Source organism: Gymnogyps californianus, chromosome 2 (genome assembly GCF_018139145.2).
Source record: "Gymnogyps californianus isolate 813 chromosome 2, ASM1813914v2, whole genome shotgun sequence".
In the NCBI taxonomy this organism is placed as follows: domain Eukaryota; kingdom Metazoa; phylum Chordata; class Aves; order Accipitriformes; family Cathartidae; genus Gymnogyps; species Gymnogyps californianus.
This window is the reverse complement of record NC_059472.1, coordinates 119849978-119866542: the sequence shown is the minus strand read 5'-3', so window position 1 is coordinate 119866542 and position 16565 is coordinate 119849978. Positions and strand designations below refer to the sequence as shown.

The following is a 16565-nucleotide window of genomic DNA, read 5'->3' as shown; positions in this document are numbered from 1 at the left end:
TTTCACTGGGTGTTGTTACAAATTTCATGTTGTTTCAGGCAATATCTCATTAATAAGTATTTCCATCCTTGGAGATACTGAAAAGCCATCTGGACATGGTCCTTGGCAACCAGCTCTAGGTGACCCTGCTTTTGAGGAGGGGGGGGTTCAACAAGATGACCTCCAGAGGTCCCTTCCAACTTTAAACATTCTGTGATTCAAACTTGCTACTTTTGGGCTGAAGTATTCTTTAACTGAAATTCTTGTAAGTTTACTGGCTAGTCCCAATACTGAATTAGTTAAAACTTCAATTTTGGCTAGGTAACTTGCACTGCTTGAGCAGCTAATGTAAATGCTTGTGTTTGATTTCAGCTATTACTGACTTTTGATCCTATCCTTGTGGAAAAAGTCGCTATATTGCTGTTTCATGTCATGCAAGATAACCCTCAGTTACCTCGTTTTTATCTGAGTGGAGTATTCTTCTTTATCATGATGTACACGGGTTCCAATGTACTTCCTATTGCAAGGTGAGGAAAAAGAATAGGTAAAAGTACCTCTTGACCAGTCATGCTCAGAAGGACTACTGCTCTAAATGCTCCAGGGAGTGTGGCTTGCTAGAACCAACATGAGATTGCAAGCAAACACCCTCTAGGGGAATTGCCTCCACATGGTTTAGTCAGTCACTAGTTAATTGCTTATGACCCTGCTAGGGAGGGAACGAGAGCATGTCTGATCATATAGTTCTAACAGTACAACTAGGCATGGCTTATTGTAGAAGAACAAATCATTACAGGCACTAAAGAATAGTAACATAGGCCACTGATATGCTAATGTAGTTTTTGATAGTAAGCAGCTATCAAAAGTGGTGGAAAAATCTAATAGCCTATTTTAGTATTGAAGCCTGAAACAGTGAAACCAGTTTGTACTGCCTGACACAGATGCACTGCATATGCAGGTGGCTATTGCAGTTCATTCCAGTACTCTTCCTCTAATTCAATAGTTCATAAAAAGTATCATACAATTCCAGTTAAGTCTATAGCAAAATGCATTGGGAAATGATTGCATGTTTACATGATGACTCTAGTGTAACAGTTAGTGTAAAATCATCTTGTTTCATCCCTGTGATGATGATCTAATGGTGCAGGGAGAGGTTTGTGGGGAAAGGTTGTCTGTGTCTCTATCAGCTTCATTTTTTTTTCGTGTGTGAAGAAAACAAGCTTTCAGGAACAAGACTTTAAAACTGAAAAGATGAACATAAGCACTTCCATGTTATAAATGTTGCCTTAACTTGGTGGAGTTCCCAAGGATTTGATGGACTTTGTAGAGAGATTCATTTGATTGTTGCTGTTACTCTTTTATGTCAAAGTAAATGTATGAGACTGCCAGCTGGACTATTTTGGTCTGCTTATCTTTCAAGGGTGCCTTAAGTATCAATTAAACAGAAAATAACTGCTGTTTCCCTTCTAGGTTTTTGAAATACACACATACAAAACAAGCTTTCAAGTCTGAAGAAGTGAGTAGATTGCAAAAGTAACTACCTCTGTTTCCAAATAGTTTTGCAGACCACCTGTAGTTGCTCTAACAATACTTGATTCTTGTTCTTTTTCTAAGTTCTCAAGAGTTAGAGTTTACGAACTATAAGGGAAAAGGGGGAGGGTTTTTTAGATCTCAAGTTGGTTAGCAAGACTGAATTCAGATTACCTTTAAGATGACAATGTGATCTCTTCTGTAGACAAAAGGTCAAGATATAGTTCAAAGAAGTATACTTGGACATATTCTTCCTGAAGCAATGGTGTGTTATTTAGAAAACTATGAACCAGAAAAATTTTCTGAGATATTCCTTGGAGAATTTGACACTCCAGAAGCAATTTGGAGCAATGAAATGAGGTAATTGTTTTCTGTCAGAGGGACGAATAAATCTGAACTACATCTCATGCTGAAGAGGTCTTTGACATTTCTAAAGAAAGCTGAAAATAACTGGATTCCATGGTTTCATTACTTCCCTCTGTTTGCCTTCTGCAAGGCAATGTCCTGCATTGCCCTCTGCTTTTATCAAAAATAATGGGGCGGGGAGAGCAGAATTGGTAGCGGGAAGGGGAATATTTCCCTGAACATCTGACAACATGCTTTACGTATGCCTCTATCATACTGGATTAAGTTCCTTTCGTGAGTGAAGACTTCACTATCTGTGTGGACTGCTTTATACGTACTGTACTCATTTATTACCAGCGCCTATCTAGGAGATATACCTCTAATATTACAATACATCTTTAGGGTCTCCCAAAAAGTAAAGAGGTGTTGAGGGAGGGCAAAATGTCACTTTACATTGTTTTTAATAAACTAATTTTCATGGCATTGAAATAGCTTTATAACAGAATAGGACTGAATCCTATTCTGAATCCCTTCTGAAACGTGGGAAACTACTAAGGAAAATCTTTTCAGAAGAAACCATTGACACACTTGTACAGTCACTGAGGATTGAGGACTGCTTGGCAAGTGTTAAACCAAACTTTGTAACTTTTAGGCGTCTTATGATAGAGAAGATGGCTGCTCATCTTGCTGACTTCACCCCTCGTCTTCAAAGCAATACAAGAGCACTCTACCAATACTGTCCTATCCCAGTTATCAACTATCCACAACTGGAAAATGAGCTGTTCTGTAATATTTATTACCTCAAGCATCTTTGTGATACACTCAGATTTCCAGACTGGCCAATTAAAGATCCAGTAAGTAAGAAGTATTTTAGGATTCATTTAGTTTTTGATCTTTCAGCATCCTAAAAGTGGGATTTGTAACAAAAATTAAAGAAATCAAATACTAGGTTTGTTGCAAGTAGCTGATTCATCCTGACTTTCAGTTCATAAGCAAATATGTTAAACACTTCTTTATCTTGAAGCAGAATAGTCTTCATGCCATATAGCAACCACATGTTAAGTATATCCTCCTTGTGGTGGCTACTAAAAAAGCAAAATAAAGCATCCAAGAAACTTCAGATAGTGTTTCAATGAATCTCAAGTGATTGGGGGCGGGGGGAATCATCACTTTTGGGTTCTTATTTGTCCATGCTGGACAAGAAGCTGAGCTAACTTGGTATCAGTACATTAACTGAATTGGTACAAGTTAATTTTTGGTACAAGTCTATGGTCTAGATCTGCCTAAGCAGCTTTACTTATGCAGCTTTGTTGCAGTTTTCTGTAGTATTGAGATGTGAACTGTGTATCATTTAAGTGATTCGCCTTCTAATGTGACTCTTACACAGATATTTTAATCTTAAGGTGTTCTTACCTTGAATAAAACATAGCACTGCAGTGAAGCAAAGTCTTACTCTCTTCCTGACTGGAGGGGGAACCATAATTACTAAAGGTAAAGGATTAGGTCTTTGAACTTAGGGTGATGAGTGATAAGGATTCATTAATAATTCAGCACTTTATTTAAAAAAATGACATGTACTGGTGTCAGCATAAATGAAACACTAATAAATTGTAATTATTTAGGTTAAACTGTTGAAAGATACACTAGAAGCTTGGAAGAAGGAGGTAGAAAAGAAGCCACCTACCATGTCAATAGATGATGCTTATGAAGTCCTTAACCTTCCCAAAGGACAAGGCCAGTAAGTTGTTTTTCAGTATTTAAAGCTGTATAACTACATTTACATAAACTCCATACACTGAACAAACTGAAGTTTTATCTCTGTACTTGCAACCAATTAGCAGTACCAGTTCAGTTATGTCTAGCACCTACTTCTTTCACAGTGGAAGATTGCTTTATCTGAAAAGAAACAAAGCTTGAAAATCCAACTCCAGTGTTTGAGAGAATAATTGTAAAGCATTCAGATAAACTGAAACTGGGGAACAAATGCTTTGAGCTCTGCTTCAAAGCATTCACTAGGCTGTTTTACAGGACAAGCATTAGACTCAACCATAGCGAGCAAAGAATATGGCAGAACTTGAGTATGTTGAAAGTGGAACTTGGTTTCTCTAATCATACTTCTTCCCCCTGCCAAATATTGCCATTTTTCTTGGTGATAATATCCTTAGGATTTTTTACCTCCTATCTTGCCGCTGGTTTCTGACTTCAGGCCTCTAGAAGAGAACTGACAGCACTTTGTATTTATCCTTCAGGAACAGTGCACTTACTGCAAATCATAAACTACTAACTTTTACCACTTATAGCTCACTTAGACTCTTTTAAATGAAGATTCAGGGACTTTGAGCAGCTTCTGGTTAGTATATTCGGTACAAGAGGTACTAAAATACTTTCTGTTTCTAAAATTTCTTTCTGTTCTGTGGCCACGTGATTACCCCCATTCAGTGTCAGCTAATGAAGCAGGATTTTCAAATTGAAATACGAGAGCTGTGTAGTTTTCACTTAATTGCAGTTACCATTAGTACTGTTGACAGAATCCAGGCTTGTTTTTCTGGTTTTTTTGATGTTACTCAATGTAATGGGACTTGTTTTCTCATAGGCACGATGAAAGCAAGATCAGGAAAGCTTATTTCAGGCTGGCGCAAAAATATCACCCAGACAAGAATCCAGAAGGCAGGGTATGTACAACACAAGTTTATGGTGTTAATAAAGTGGGGACAAATTCAGCTGTTACGTGTATTAAGAATTCTGAAATGCCCACTTAAATTTTCTTTCTCCCTTTTAAAAGCTGTGCCCTAGATGAATACTAGAATACAGATTAATACTACAGATGAGTAATTTAACTGATGTCAATCAAGGAATATTAGGATTTCTACAGTAAACTGATGTAATCAGGTCAGACCCATAGCCCAGAAAGTTTAAAGAGTTACACAGGACCTAAATAAGCCAATTGCTCCCTTTCAGAGACAGACTGCATCCTCTGCCCATTCTTACAATCAATTAAACTGTACTTACTACTTTTGTCATAGCGGAATTGACTTAGTTTTAGTCTCTTACCTATGGTGGAGTTTAGGAGAAAAGAAAACTGATCTGTGAACCAGTGTTCTTAAGGTTATTTGGAGTATTTTCTGAAGTGTAATAAGGCAACAAAACTAGCATTGTGGCTAATAACCTGGAATGCTTTATTTTACCTGCATCTAAACTGATGCTGCAGACTGGTAGTAATTTAGGGGGTTCTTAGGAACTCTTAAGACTATTCCTCTTTATTCGCAGGACATGTTTGAAAAAGTTAATAAAGCATATGAGTTTCTATGCACAAAGTCTGCCAAGGTGATAGATGGGCCAGATCCAGAAAACATAATTTTGATCTTGAAAACTCAAAGCATCCTCTTCAACAGGCATAAGGAAGGTAAGCATGCTGTCTCAGAATAATGTTTTATGTTCATTTCTTTAGTGGCCATTGCGGTCAGTTTTAATCTCCTCTGTTCTTGAGTCTGTGTTCTGTTGATCTGGTTTCTGGCTTGCCACAGCATTATGAAGCTATGGTAAAGGGCTTCAAAATAGGACTTTTTCTTCCATGAAATAAATTCATCTGCAGTAAAACTTAATTCAAAAAAGCATGAATAGCTTTTTGAAATTCTCTGTTCCAATACTAATCAGTTTGAATCTTCCTCCATATATAACTTAGACTTACAATTCTGTCTATGCAGAAAAGTCCTCACTAGTACTCAGTCACCCAGATGGCAGATTCTGGGTATAAATGAAATTACACTCATACGACTATTAAAAATGAGACAGACTTGCAGAAATTCTGACTAGTGTTTAGTCCTCTGGTGAGTGTGCTGCAACACTACCTCTTTCACAGCCCAACTGGGAAAGAGGGGTAGCTAGAGTACCCTAACCCTTGGCTCTAGCTACAGTCCCTGGCTGGCAGCTGCTGGCATGTCCAAGTCTTGCAGAGTCAACAGTGTTTTGCTATGTAAGTGTTACATTATAATGGTAAACTAAGAACCTCGTATGCAGTCATAGCTCTGTCAGTTATGTGGAGGCAGTGACCACATTAATGTAGACTTACATAGGTTGGCTCACAATCGGCTCTCTACTGCAAGATGAAATTGTTCTTTAGCACTGGTAAACCCTAAAGGAATGAAAAATGTAATTATTTAAAACATATGATTGCTGTGTCAAACTGGAAAAGGTCCTTATAGGCTTATTGTTAGACAATCCTGGCCCAAGACAGACAGACAAAGCTATACTTGTGTTTCTCTGGAGACAGACAAGCATCATCTGGAAGGCTCTGAGCTTGGGGGCTTGCTGAGTTGGAGATAAGTCTTTTCAATCTTAAATGGGTTCTTTCCATGAAGCTCTGTCAGCTTCTAGCATGAACAATCTTATGTGACAAGGAGTTGGATTGTGTGGACTGCTCAGTCTTGCTCCAATTTTCCCAGATGTTGGCTTTCTTTGACTCCTAGTCCTTATATATCTGATATATCTTCCACTGATAATTATGTGGTGGTTTAAATTGCTTAGACTGCATATATGTAAACTTTGACCTCTTTTTTTTTCCTCTTTCAGAGCTGAAACCTTACAAGTATGCGGGTTATCCTATGCTGATAAAGACTATTACCATTGAAACATCAGATGACCTTTTGTTTTCCAAAGAATCTCCTCTGTTGCCTGCTGCTACAGAACTTGCTTTCCATACTGTCAATTGTTCAGCATTAAATGCAGAAGAACTGAGAAGAGAAAATGGAATTGAGGTAAATGGAAAGAAGCTTATTGAAATGAAATTTTTTAGTCTAACTTTTCCACAGCTAAAAAGCCTAGATCCTCAATGCATAGGACATCGGATGCAATTGAGAATCACTTTTGGTCTTGTTGAGACACATGTCCATTCTTACTGTCCCTTTTCTGGATGCAGTAGGAGAAGCCTCTTGCAGAGTATAGCCCTTTCTGGACCTAGGCTTGTCTGTTGAACTGTGAATAAGCAAACTACATATGATGTTTCCCTGCTTCTTTACAAAACTATTGAAAGCTTCTGCATTCTGTATGTGGAACAATAGAAAATTGAACAAGTCACTTAGGCAGAAGGGCTTTTCATTGCACATATTAGAATCATTTAGGTTGGAAAAGACCCTTAAGATCATCGAGCCCAACCGTTAACCTAACACTGCCAAGTCCCACTAAACCATGTCTGTAAGCACCATGTCCACATGTCTTTTACATACCTCCAGGGATGGTGACTCAACCACTTCCCTGGGCAGTCTGTTCCAGTGCTTGACAACCCTTTTGGTGAAGAAATTTTTCCTAATATCCAATCTAAACTTCCCCTGGTGCAACTTGAGGCCATTTCCTCTTGTCCTATCACTTGTTACTTGGGAGAAGAGACTGACACCCACCTCGCTACAACCTCCTTTCAGGTGGTTGTAGAGAGCGATAAGGTCTCCCCTCAGCCTTCTTTTCTCCAGACTAAACCCCAGTTCCCTCAGCTTGTTCTCTAGACCCTTCACCAGCTTCACTGCCCTTCTTTGGACATGCTCTAGCACCTCAATGTCTTTCTTGTAGTGAGGGGCCCAAAACTGAACACAGTATTCAAGGTGCGGCCTCACCAGTGCCAAGTACAGGGGGACAATTACTTCCCTAGTCCTGCTGGCCACACTATTTCTGATACAAGCCAGGATGCTGTTGGCCTTCTTGGCCACCTGGGCACACTGCTGGCTCATATTCAGATGGCTGTCAACCAACACCCCCATGTCCTTTTCCACTGGGCAGCTTTCCAGCCACTCTTCCCCAAGTCTGTAGCGTTGCACGGGATTGTTGTGACCCAAGTGCAGGACCTGGCACTTAGCCTTGTTGCATCTCACACAATTGGCCTCAGCCCATCGATCCAACCTGTCCAGATCCCTCTGTAGAGCCTTTCTACCCTCAAGCAGATCAATGCTCCTGCCCAACTTGGTGTTATCTGCAAACTTACTGAGTATTAGCTGACATGTGAGAATGCTATCAACTCTAAAGCACTAAAGGCTAGTACCAGCACTTGCAAGGAATTTTGCCCCTACAGACCATTTGAGCACGCAGGAGATTTTGACAAATGTTTCCCTTCAGCCATTAAAAATGGGTTTACTAGCTAATGTTTTCTTTCTGCCAGCCTTTCAGTTTCTGTTGTGACTGAACTTATGCATCATCCAATCCTCACAGGTATTGCAAGAAGCATTTAATCGTTGTGTAGCAGTCTTGTCTCGTTCTAGTAAACCAGATGATATGTCTGTACAGGTAAGTTGCAGCAACTTTAACTGATTGTATCAGCTTCTCAGAAGACAATATATAGCATAGTATGTATATAATATGATAATAAATATAAGTGTGTGTATATATAATATAAAATATTGGTATAGTAATATATATTAAAAAATAGGTTTGTAAACATGCGTTTCCCCTCCACTTGGAACCAATAAAATACTGCTTTTTGTAGGTATGTGGATATATTAGTAAGTGTTACAGTGTAGCAGCTCAGTTTGAGGAATGCAGAGAGAAGATTACAGAAATGCCTAACATCATTAAGGACCTCTGTAGACTACTGTATTATGGCAAGGTAAGTGCTCCTTCCCTTTGCCTAAATGGGTATTTAACTGTTAAATGTTTAGGGAAATGTTCTGCTTTTAAGGGAGATAGGACAATTGCAGAGACTGATCAAACCCTTCTGTAAGATCCCAGCTAATCATTATGGGATATAGAACTCTACTGCCTTGTTCTCAACACTTGTATTTGAATCCATTTAGTGGACTTAAAATGCAATCACTATAAAGATTCAGCTACTTTTGCCTTTTAACTGACTTGTCTAGCTGATTGGTTTACTGTACTAAATGAGCAGATAAAAGTACTAGAGCTAGATATTACATAAGCAGATAGACTCCTAAATCAGCATAAACTCTGGGAACAGTATTCAAAAAGTTTTGTTGCCGTTTAGCTCTTTAGAACTTACCTCATGTTACATAAATGCTGAATTTTGTCTGAATTAAGAAAGGAAAGCTTGTCTTGAGCTTTTCATGTGGGGTATGTGAAAACAGAAGACTATAGAAAAAGACTGTAGAAAACAGAAGACTGTAAAACCAGACTATAGTAATTGACTGACTGTAGATGCTTGTGTGTTCTTTAGTCCCTGCAGAACACGTTACGCTTGTGTGTTCTTTAGTCCCTGCAGAACACATGTATTGCCATAAAAAGCTCACCTGGGAATTTCTGCCACCTTCTTGAATTGTTTTTCCACTAGTTCATCAATGCTCCTTTCTAATCATATGAAATAACTATTCGAGTACTCTTCCTTTGAAGGATGCTGACTAATTAGCCATGTTTTTTGGCTACCAGACACTTAACTTCAATGCAGATGTTGTTCTGTCTACTTTAATTTGCATCTCTGTGCTGCTTAGATGGTCCTCTAGAATTAGCAAGTTTTGGCTTTAAGTCTTTGTTTGGTAAGGAAGCCAGTTGGCTTTCTTTGGTCACAAGTACTAAGACAAACTTTTTTTCCTTCCTCAGAACATACCACGAGTAGCTTCTTTGGGAGTAGAGTGTGTTAGCTCCTTTGCCTTAGACTACTGGCTACAAACGCACTTGTTCCAAGCTGGAGTTCTCTGGTACTTACTGGGTTACCTCTTCAGCTATGACTATACGCTAGAAGAGAGCGGTATTCAGAAAAGTGAAGATTCGAATCACCAGGTAATGTTAACAGGGTGCATGCTTTCAGACACCAGTGGTTGTTGCTTGCCATCTCTTATTAACAAAATAAGTGTATTCAAATACTTGTTAGAATCATTGAATTACATGAACAATAATGTTAACAGAGCAGTTTTGGAAGGGGATTTTTGTGCAGTAGGGTAAATACTGTTGTTTAGGGGTTTGTTTTTTTTTTTTTTTAGAGTAGCTCATGTTTTGAGTTCAAATGTTAAAACTGCCAAAACCTGTAGTTTCTAGTAGACTTAATGCAAGAGATTTTTATCTACAGTGAACAGTAAAAAAGTAAATTTGTGCTATTGGAAGAGAGAGTGTTTTTTCTCTTGAGGCTCAACTGAAGGGGTTGTCTAGTGATACCATGAACTTATCTGAAATTTCTACTTTAGGACCGTATTGTCTCTTTGCCCCACAGCTATGTAAGTGGCTTCACACTTCCATTTCCTTAAATGGTGACCCTCTAAGTATGGCATTTCTTCCTCAGCTACTGGATGAGATGAGCTTTGAACAGTCTATTGTAGTTATTAGCTCTTGTATCACTGTCATAAAAGGCTTATTACGCTGATATTTGACTGTGCTAGCAGGAACCATTGTCAGAAGCTATCATACTAAACAGCTTCTGTAGCTTTCAGCTCATCTTGGTGCCTCAGTCTTTCCTACTTATCAGTGCTTATGTCTTAACTGCATTTATTAAGCCCACAACACAGTGATCATATTGTGCTGTTCTGCAGCACCTAGTGTTTTATTAGACAACAGGGCATAATTAGTGATGCAGATAGAGAACACCAATTCTGTTCGTTCTGGTGCAGAAGTGTTGGACAACTCTTTCTGGCTATTCTGATATTTCTTCAGTAAGCTCTAGGTTTTTTATAACTGTCTTTGTATTTTTCAGGAGGTGGCAAATAGCCTTGCTAAGCTCAGTCTCCTGGCCTTGAGTCGCCTTGGAGGGTATCTCTCTGAAGACCAAGCTACACCTGAAAACCCAACGATCAGGAAAAGCTTGGCTGGAATGTTGACACCCTATATTGCAAGGAAACTCGCTGTGGTCAGTCCTACTGAGGTAAGCATCTGTTGGCCAAAACTTTCTCTAGTGATTTATGGAAGGAGTACCTGGTCACTTCTAAAACACTGAACGCTCTTAGACCAACCTGATACAGAGAACAGCAGTGTCATTTTTCTTTGCAGTTGGAGTAACTGCAAGGAAAAGAAACTGTTTTAGCCTCAAACACTATGGACAGGAACAGTACCCTATAGAACAATATTTGCAAAACAAATATGGGAGCAAAGAAGTTGAGTTAACTGTTGAAGGCTTAAGGATATGATGATGATGGAGAGCAAAGGCTAAACTTCTCTCTTTAAAGTGGTGCCAGGGAAGTCATCTACAAAGAGATACTGCAGATAGTTGCTGCTCACTGTCAAAAATAGAAGGAGAATCTGAAGTAAGTGTGGCTTGAAGCAGAATTAAGAAAAACTAAATATAGATTGTACTGTACCAAATAACTTACACATACTGTTTTTCCAGTATGTGGGGAACTTGACACTTGAAACTTGCTTATGAAATTGGTCTAGTTGTTAATGAGATTGGACTAACTAATATCATGAAACACACTGATTACTGTGCCTAATGATCCAAAACTGTTGTAAATGTATTACATCCTGTAAATTCCTTATTTCTTAGACTCTGAAGATGCTTAACAGTAACACAGAGAACCCCTACTTGATCTGGAACAATGGTACCAGAGCTGAGTTACTTGAGTTTTTGGAATCTCAACAAGAAAGCATGATTAAGAGAGTAAGATACTCTTTACTTTAAATCGCACTACTATTTTTTTTTTAGCGTTTTGTGTTTTGGTAGATCCACTTGTAATGTTGTAATGCAGTGGTATAGTTAATACAAGTATCCATTGTTGTCTACTCCTAAGTCACTTTCTTCATTCAGTAGTCTTAAAAAGAAAACAAAAACCTAAGAGTTTGCTTGTTTATTTCTTGTAATGTTTCAGTCTGTCTTGAGCTTCTGACTTCTGCTAAAGCTTTAAGTTTTCTGTTCAAGTATTGTCTATTTCATTATTGGGTTATAGCTTTACACTTCCTACAAGATTATTTTCTGAGCTTGTGCTGCTTATCTCTGCTTGAAGGGTGATTGTGACAAGAGCTATGGATCTGACTTTGTCTTCAGTGACCATGCAAAGGAACTTATTGTGGGAGAGATTTTTGTTAGAGTCTACAATGAGGTCCCTACGTTCCAACTAGAGGTGAGATGTAGCTAAAACCTTCATGTTGAAACTAGTATTTGGAATGTTACTTCTTCCTCTTCTGTATCTGTCAGTGCAAATAGAATGGAGAAAATATAAAATCTTACAAATATTTCCTTCAACATGATCAGCATGTTATGGGATCTCTCTCTATTGGAGCAGAATAAATTAAAAAGAACAATGAGTTTGTCATTGGATGTGCTGCTTCGGATGTCTTAATGCCTTTTCTCTACAAGCTTGTACTGCAGGTGCTCAGGTTGATTCAGTAATTCCAGGAGGTAGTGATTCTGCCTAGTGGCTTTGCTGTCCATCCATATATATATATATATGGACAAACATATACCTTATGAGTGCTGTTGAAGTAGTGGCAGCTTTCTAAGGGTGTGTTTAGATATAAATAGGGTTAATGTGCTCCAGATGTTATAATAATCATAGTAAAAAGTGTTTCCTGTGTGCCTGTCTGAAAGAAAGGGATATGTGAAATGCAGGAAAAGTTATTTGGATACACTTTCTTCTAGTGTGAATACTGTTGCATCACACAGCTAAAAATGCTCTCATCTCTAATTTAAAGCTTCCTAAAGCATTTGCTGCAAGCCTCTTGGATTACATAGGCTCACAAGCACAGTACCTTCATACGCTAATGGCAATAACACAGACTGGGAAAGTAGAGTCCAATCAACATGGAGATCGGTTACGGAGAGTTGAAATGGCCCTGGAGGCTCTGAGAAACGTGATAAAACACAACCCAGGTAGGCTTAAAACTGAACTTCTCTGATAGGCTTTCTTGTGACAATGTTAAAAATGTGGACCTCTGTAGTCTTTATCTTCCAGCAAGAAGGAAGCTTGTTTTGCTGGCTAACAGACTTTAGCATTGTTGACAAGCCCTACAGGCTTGCTTTTTTTTTTTTCTTTCCTGGAGAACATTATCAGTAGATGTATTAAAGTTTTTGTGTGGAATCCAAGCCTTATCTATTTTCTGCTCTGAAACATTAGGTTTTAACTCTAATTCTAGCCTGCTGTTGCCAGGAAGACTTAAACCTCTTGGATGAAACTTTCTGTAATCCTTCAAAGAATCTTTAGCTGATTTTTAAACTTCCTTGCATCAAAAAACCTCCTTGAGCTGAGTACTGTGTACTAATAAATGCCTAAAAACATGTCAGGGCCTTTCTAAAGCAGGAGGAGAAGATGCTCTTGAGAGTGGGCAGCTAATACCAGCAAAGATTTATGAGCAGATATCAATGTACAGACTGGAAAAGCCAGACACACATGATTAGGACGTTTTCCTACTGTATTATGTGTTAGTTCTAAAAGCAATTCCTGTTATTATTATGGCTTCTAATAATAGCTGGTTAGGTTGTTCTCAGACTGGATTCTCTGTATTTGGCAATTATAAGCCTGAATGCAGCTGTTACTGCTGCAAGTAGCAACCCTACTCTGAGCTGGGAGAATCAGAAAGGGCAAGTGTATTTGAAGACAAGAAGTACTAATGATCAATGATAAATAAAATAACTGAACTTGCTTAGTTGTCTTACAAGAATGCAAGTAACTATGTAGTCTAAGAACTAGCTCAGTTACTTGCCTTAGAGGGAGGAAATATCCTCTGCTTTTGAAATATTGTTGACCTGAGACTTTGTGGAATCTAGATTAATAGACAGGACTTCGTAATTTCTAATTCTGTAGCAGGTGCTGTCCTGTAGGAGCTGTTATAACTATGTGGCAGACTATATACAGACATGTAGTCTTTAACACCTCTGTGTAGTGAAATACGGGCTTGGAGTGGCCTTCAGTGAATGCTTTGGGTAACATGAAGAGAATAACTTACTTGGTCTCTTGCAGGTTCCGAGTGTGAATGCATAGGTCACTTTAAGTTGATATTCTCCCTTCTGCGTGTTCATGGAGCTGGCCAGGTGCAGCAGTTGGCTCTGGAGGTAAAAAACCAACCAACCAAAAAAAAACCCACCCCAACCCCCCTGTCCAGATGCTCTACATAATCAGCATAAACAAACCTGATTGCATAACTGTTAGAGCAGTACCTAAAAAGTATCAAGATTCGGGTTCCAAGGTGTCAGTTCCTCCTTGGAGGAACAAGTGATAGCTTCTTGCCTATGTCTTTGCTCCCTTCTTCCCTGAGGTGACAAGACAATTGTAAGTATTAGCTATATTGGCCAGTGAGGTGACTTAATCATACACTGCATTTTCTGGACAATGTCTTAACAGCTGATATATAATCAAGTGTTGTTTCTGATCTTTTACAGGTAGTGAACATAGTAACAAGTAACCAAGAATGTGTTAACAACATTGCCGAGGCAATGGTTCTTGCTAACTTACTGGCACTCCTGCATTCCTTACCTTCAAGTATGTACCATATAATTCTTAGCCTTGCAAGGCAAAGGGTTTCCAACTCAGAAATTAATTAGAATGCAGCTGGCTGAGCTTACTACTGAGTTTTAGGCTAAAACAGCATTTCAGCAGGGATGATTAAAAGAAATATTTGATGTAATCTGTTTCTTAAATGTGTGAGCTGAAACATATGAATTGCAGGTATTTGAATTATGTTTGAATTGTGTAGTATTTAATTGACTAATTCTTTTAGGGAATTTAGGTAGTAAACATCTAATTAAGAAGTTATGCCGTGCTAGAATGTATGATTAATTTGACATTCCTTAACTAACTGAATTTAGCCAGAAATCCCTAACCTTGCAATTGTTGTAAGCTTTATTGCAGTTTTGATACAGCTTTCTGTTACAATCAGTTTAGTTCATCTTTGATTAGTTAATAGTCTATACGGCACAAAGTTCTTAATACTTTTTATTTTGACAGGTCGGCAACTTGTCCTTGAAACTTTGTATGCTTTGACATCTAGCACAAAAATAATTAAAGAGGCCATGGCAAAAGGTACAGTACTACATTGAAAGCAAATGTTTCTGCAACACTGGACTTAAAGTAAATACAGTGGCCAAATCTTACTCTTCACTTTAGAATAATCAATGTGGAATTGGTGAATTCATACTACTCGTGACCAGAAAAAAAATTTGAGTGTTTTCCTATCTCTTTGTACAGGTGCTTTAATCTACTTACTAGACATGTTTTGCAACTCAACTCATCCACAGGTCCGAGCCCAAACAGCAGAGCTCTTTGCCAAAATGACTGCAGATAAGCTGGTGGGTCCGAAGGTAAGAATCTTAACAGCTTTTGTTGGAACTCTTACCTTGATATTACCTGCCTCTCTCTAAAGACAGAACAACCCCCCCCCGTTCTGTGCCTGAAACATTCATGCGAAGAGCAATCTGGCTTTTTCAAAATAGTTAACTCTTAATCTGTGAGCAGACTTCTAGAAGCAGTTGTATTTATTGTAACTACTATAAGCAGTTTGGTTGCCATTTGTAATGACTTTAACATTAGATACCTGGCATTGCCTATTACTATTTAAAATGATAGCCCTATTTTATTTTGTGGTGTTGTGTTCTAGCAGTTGGCATTATAGCACTACAAATAATTGGACTTCCTGGAGTTTTCTATTTTTCTGTCAGTTAGTTTGTCTTATGGTATACTAAATGTCAATTCTGTTCATCTTTTCTAGGTTAGAATTACACTAATGAAATTTTTACCTGGAGTCTTCATGGATGCCATGAGAGACAACCCTGAAGCTGCTGTTCATATCTTTGAGGGAACTCATGAAAATCCTGAGTTAATTTGGAATGACAACTCCAGGGAGAGAGTATCAACAACAGTTCGAGAAATGATGCTTGAGTATGTGGAGACCTACTGACTAAGTAGTTCCTTAACTGAGACACTCTTTTAGTGGCAGTAAACCAGAGTTGCTATAGAAGAACTGTCAGACAGAGCTCTGCCTGTAAAAAGTAAATCCTTGCAAGCCAGACTTCAGTGAAAAGAAACTTGTTCACTGTTAGTATATTGTACTTGTAACTCAGTGACGCACGTGTGGTTTGTGCACAATCCAGGTATGGACTCATAGCACACTGCTATGAGATTTGGGAGGGGGTTACAATGAGGAGAAAACGGGGTTTAGAAACTGGAACTACTTCACAATGATGGAGGGAGACTGAGGTGTCAAGTAGGGAAGATTGCTGCTTTTACTGCTCATTAAAACTTACTTTCTTTTTAAAGGCACTTTAAACTTCAGAGGGACAACCCTGACGCTAACTGGAAGGTAAAAGTATACTGTTTCTGCTTGGAGTGTGTCCAGGGAGACTATAAGCCAGCTGATAATATATGCATATATGTAACTCTGACAGGCTTTCCTCTTAAAGTACCAACAGGAACTCACTGCTCTGCTAACATAACTGTTTTAATGTTGAATTAATGTTTTCGTTAGTTCTTGTACCTAGAAATCAGACACTTTATTGGCAGTGGTTTTGCCAGTAATACTCTGAATTTTCTGAAAGTTCAGGTCATTCTAAAACTTATCGAAAGTCAGCAACAAAGGAGAATACCGATTTGCTGGAAAAAGTCTTGTCCCTTATTACGTAGCTGTAGTAAACTTGCTCTTGGTAAATGTTCGGGAACGTTAGTAAGCCACTGAGTCTCAAATTATTGTCCTGAGCCATTCCATCACATCAGGTCAATCAGTGAGATGTTTCAGTCTGTAGTATTTCCCAGTATCTGTGACAGGCCAGGCATGACTTCCTCCCAACAGTTATCTAGTTCAACATTAAAACAACTTCTAAACACACGCAGGATGGCTATTTTGATGGAGGTGGAAACTGGAAACTTCCCCAG

The 16565-nt window shown here is 38.6% G+C and overlaps 1 protein-coding gene across 2 annotated transcripts in view; it reads left to right on the top strand.

Annotated features, from left to right (window-relative positions):
- The window catches only part of DNAJC13 (DnaJ heat shock protein family (Hsp40) member C13), a 57138-nt gene that overhangs the window by 32640 nt on the left and 7933 nt on the right, over window positions 1-16565 (top strand). For both annotated transcript variants that reach the window (XM_050890690.1, XM_050890689.1), the window contains 21 exons: window positions 352-506; window positions 1447-1492; window positions 1712-1866; window positions 2504-2705; window positions 3474-3589; window positions 4445-4523; window positions 5119-5254; window positions 6421-6605; window positions 8044-8118; window positions 8318-8437; window positions 9382-9561; window positions 10466-10633; window positions 11252-11365; window positions 11709-11825; window positions 12397-12574; window positions 13662-13753; window positions 14081-14180; window positions 14646-14720; window positions 14886-14998; window positions 15406-15575; window positions 15954-15996. In XM_050890690.1, the coding sequence (XP_050746647.1) occupies window positions 352-506; window positions 1447-1492; window positions 1712-1866; window positions 2504-2705; window positions 3474-3589; window positions 4445-4523; window positions 5119-5254; window positions 6421-6605; window positions 8044-8118; window positions 8318-8437; window positions 9382-9561; window positions 10466-10633; window positions 11252-11365; window positions 11709-11825; window positions 12397-12574; window positions 13662-13753; window positions 14081-14180; window positions 14646-14720; window positions 14886-14998; window positions 15406-15575; window positions 15954-15996 (2619 nt within the window). The remainder of the gene's footprint in view (window positions 1-351; window positions 507-1446; window positions 1493-1711; window positions 1867-2503; window positions 2706-3473; window positions 3590-4444; window positions 4524-5118; window positions 5255-6420; window positions 6606-8043; window positions 8119-8317; window positions 8438-9381; window positions 9562-10465; window positions 10634-11251; window positions 11366-11708; window positions 11826-12396; window positions 12575-13661; window positions 13754-14080; window positions 14181-14645; window positions 14721-14885; window positions 14999-15405; window positions 15576-15953; window positions 15997-16565) is intronic.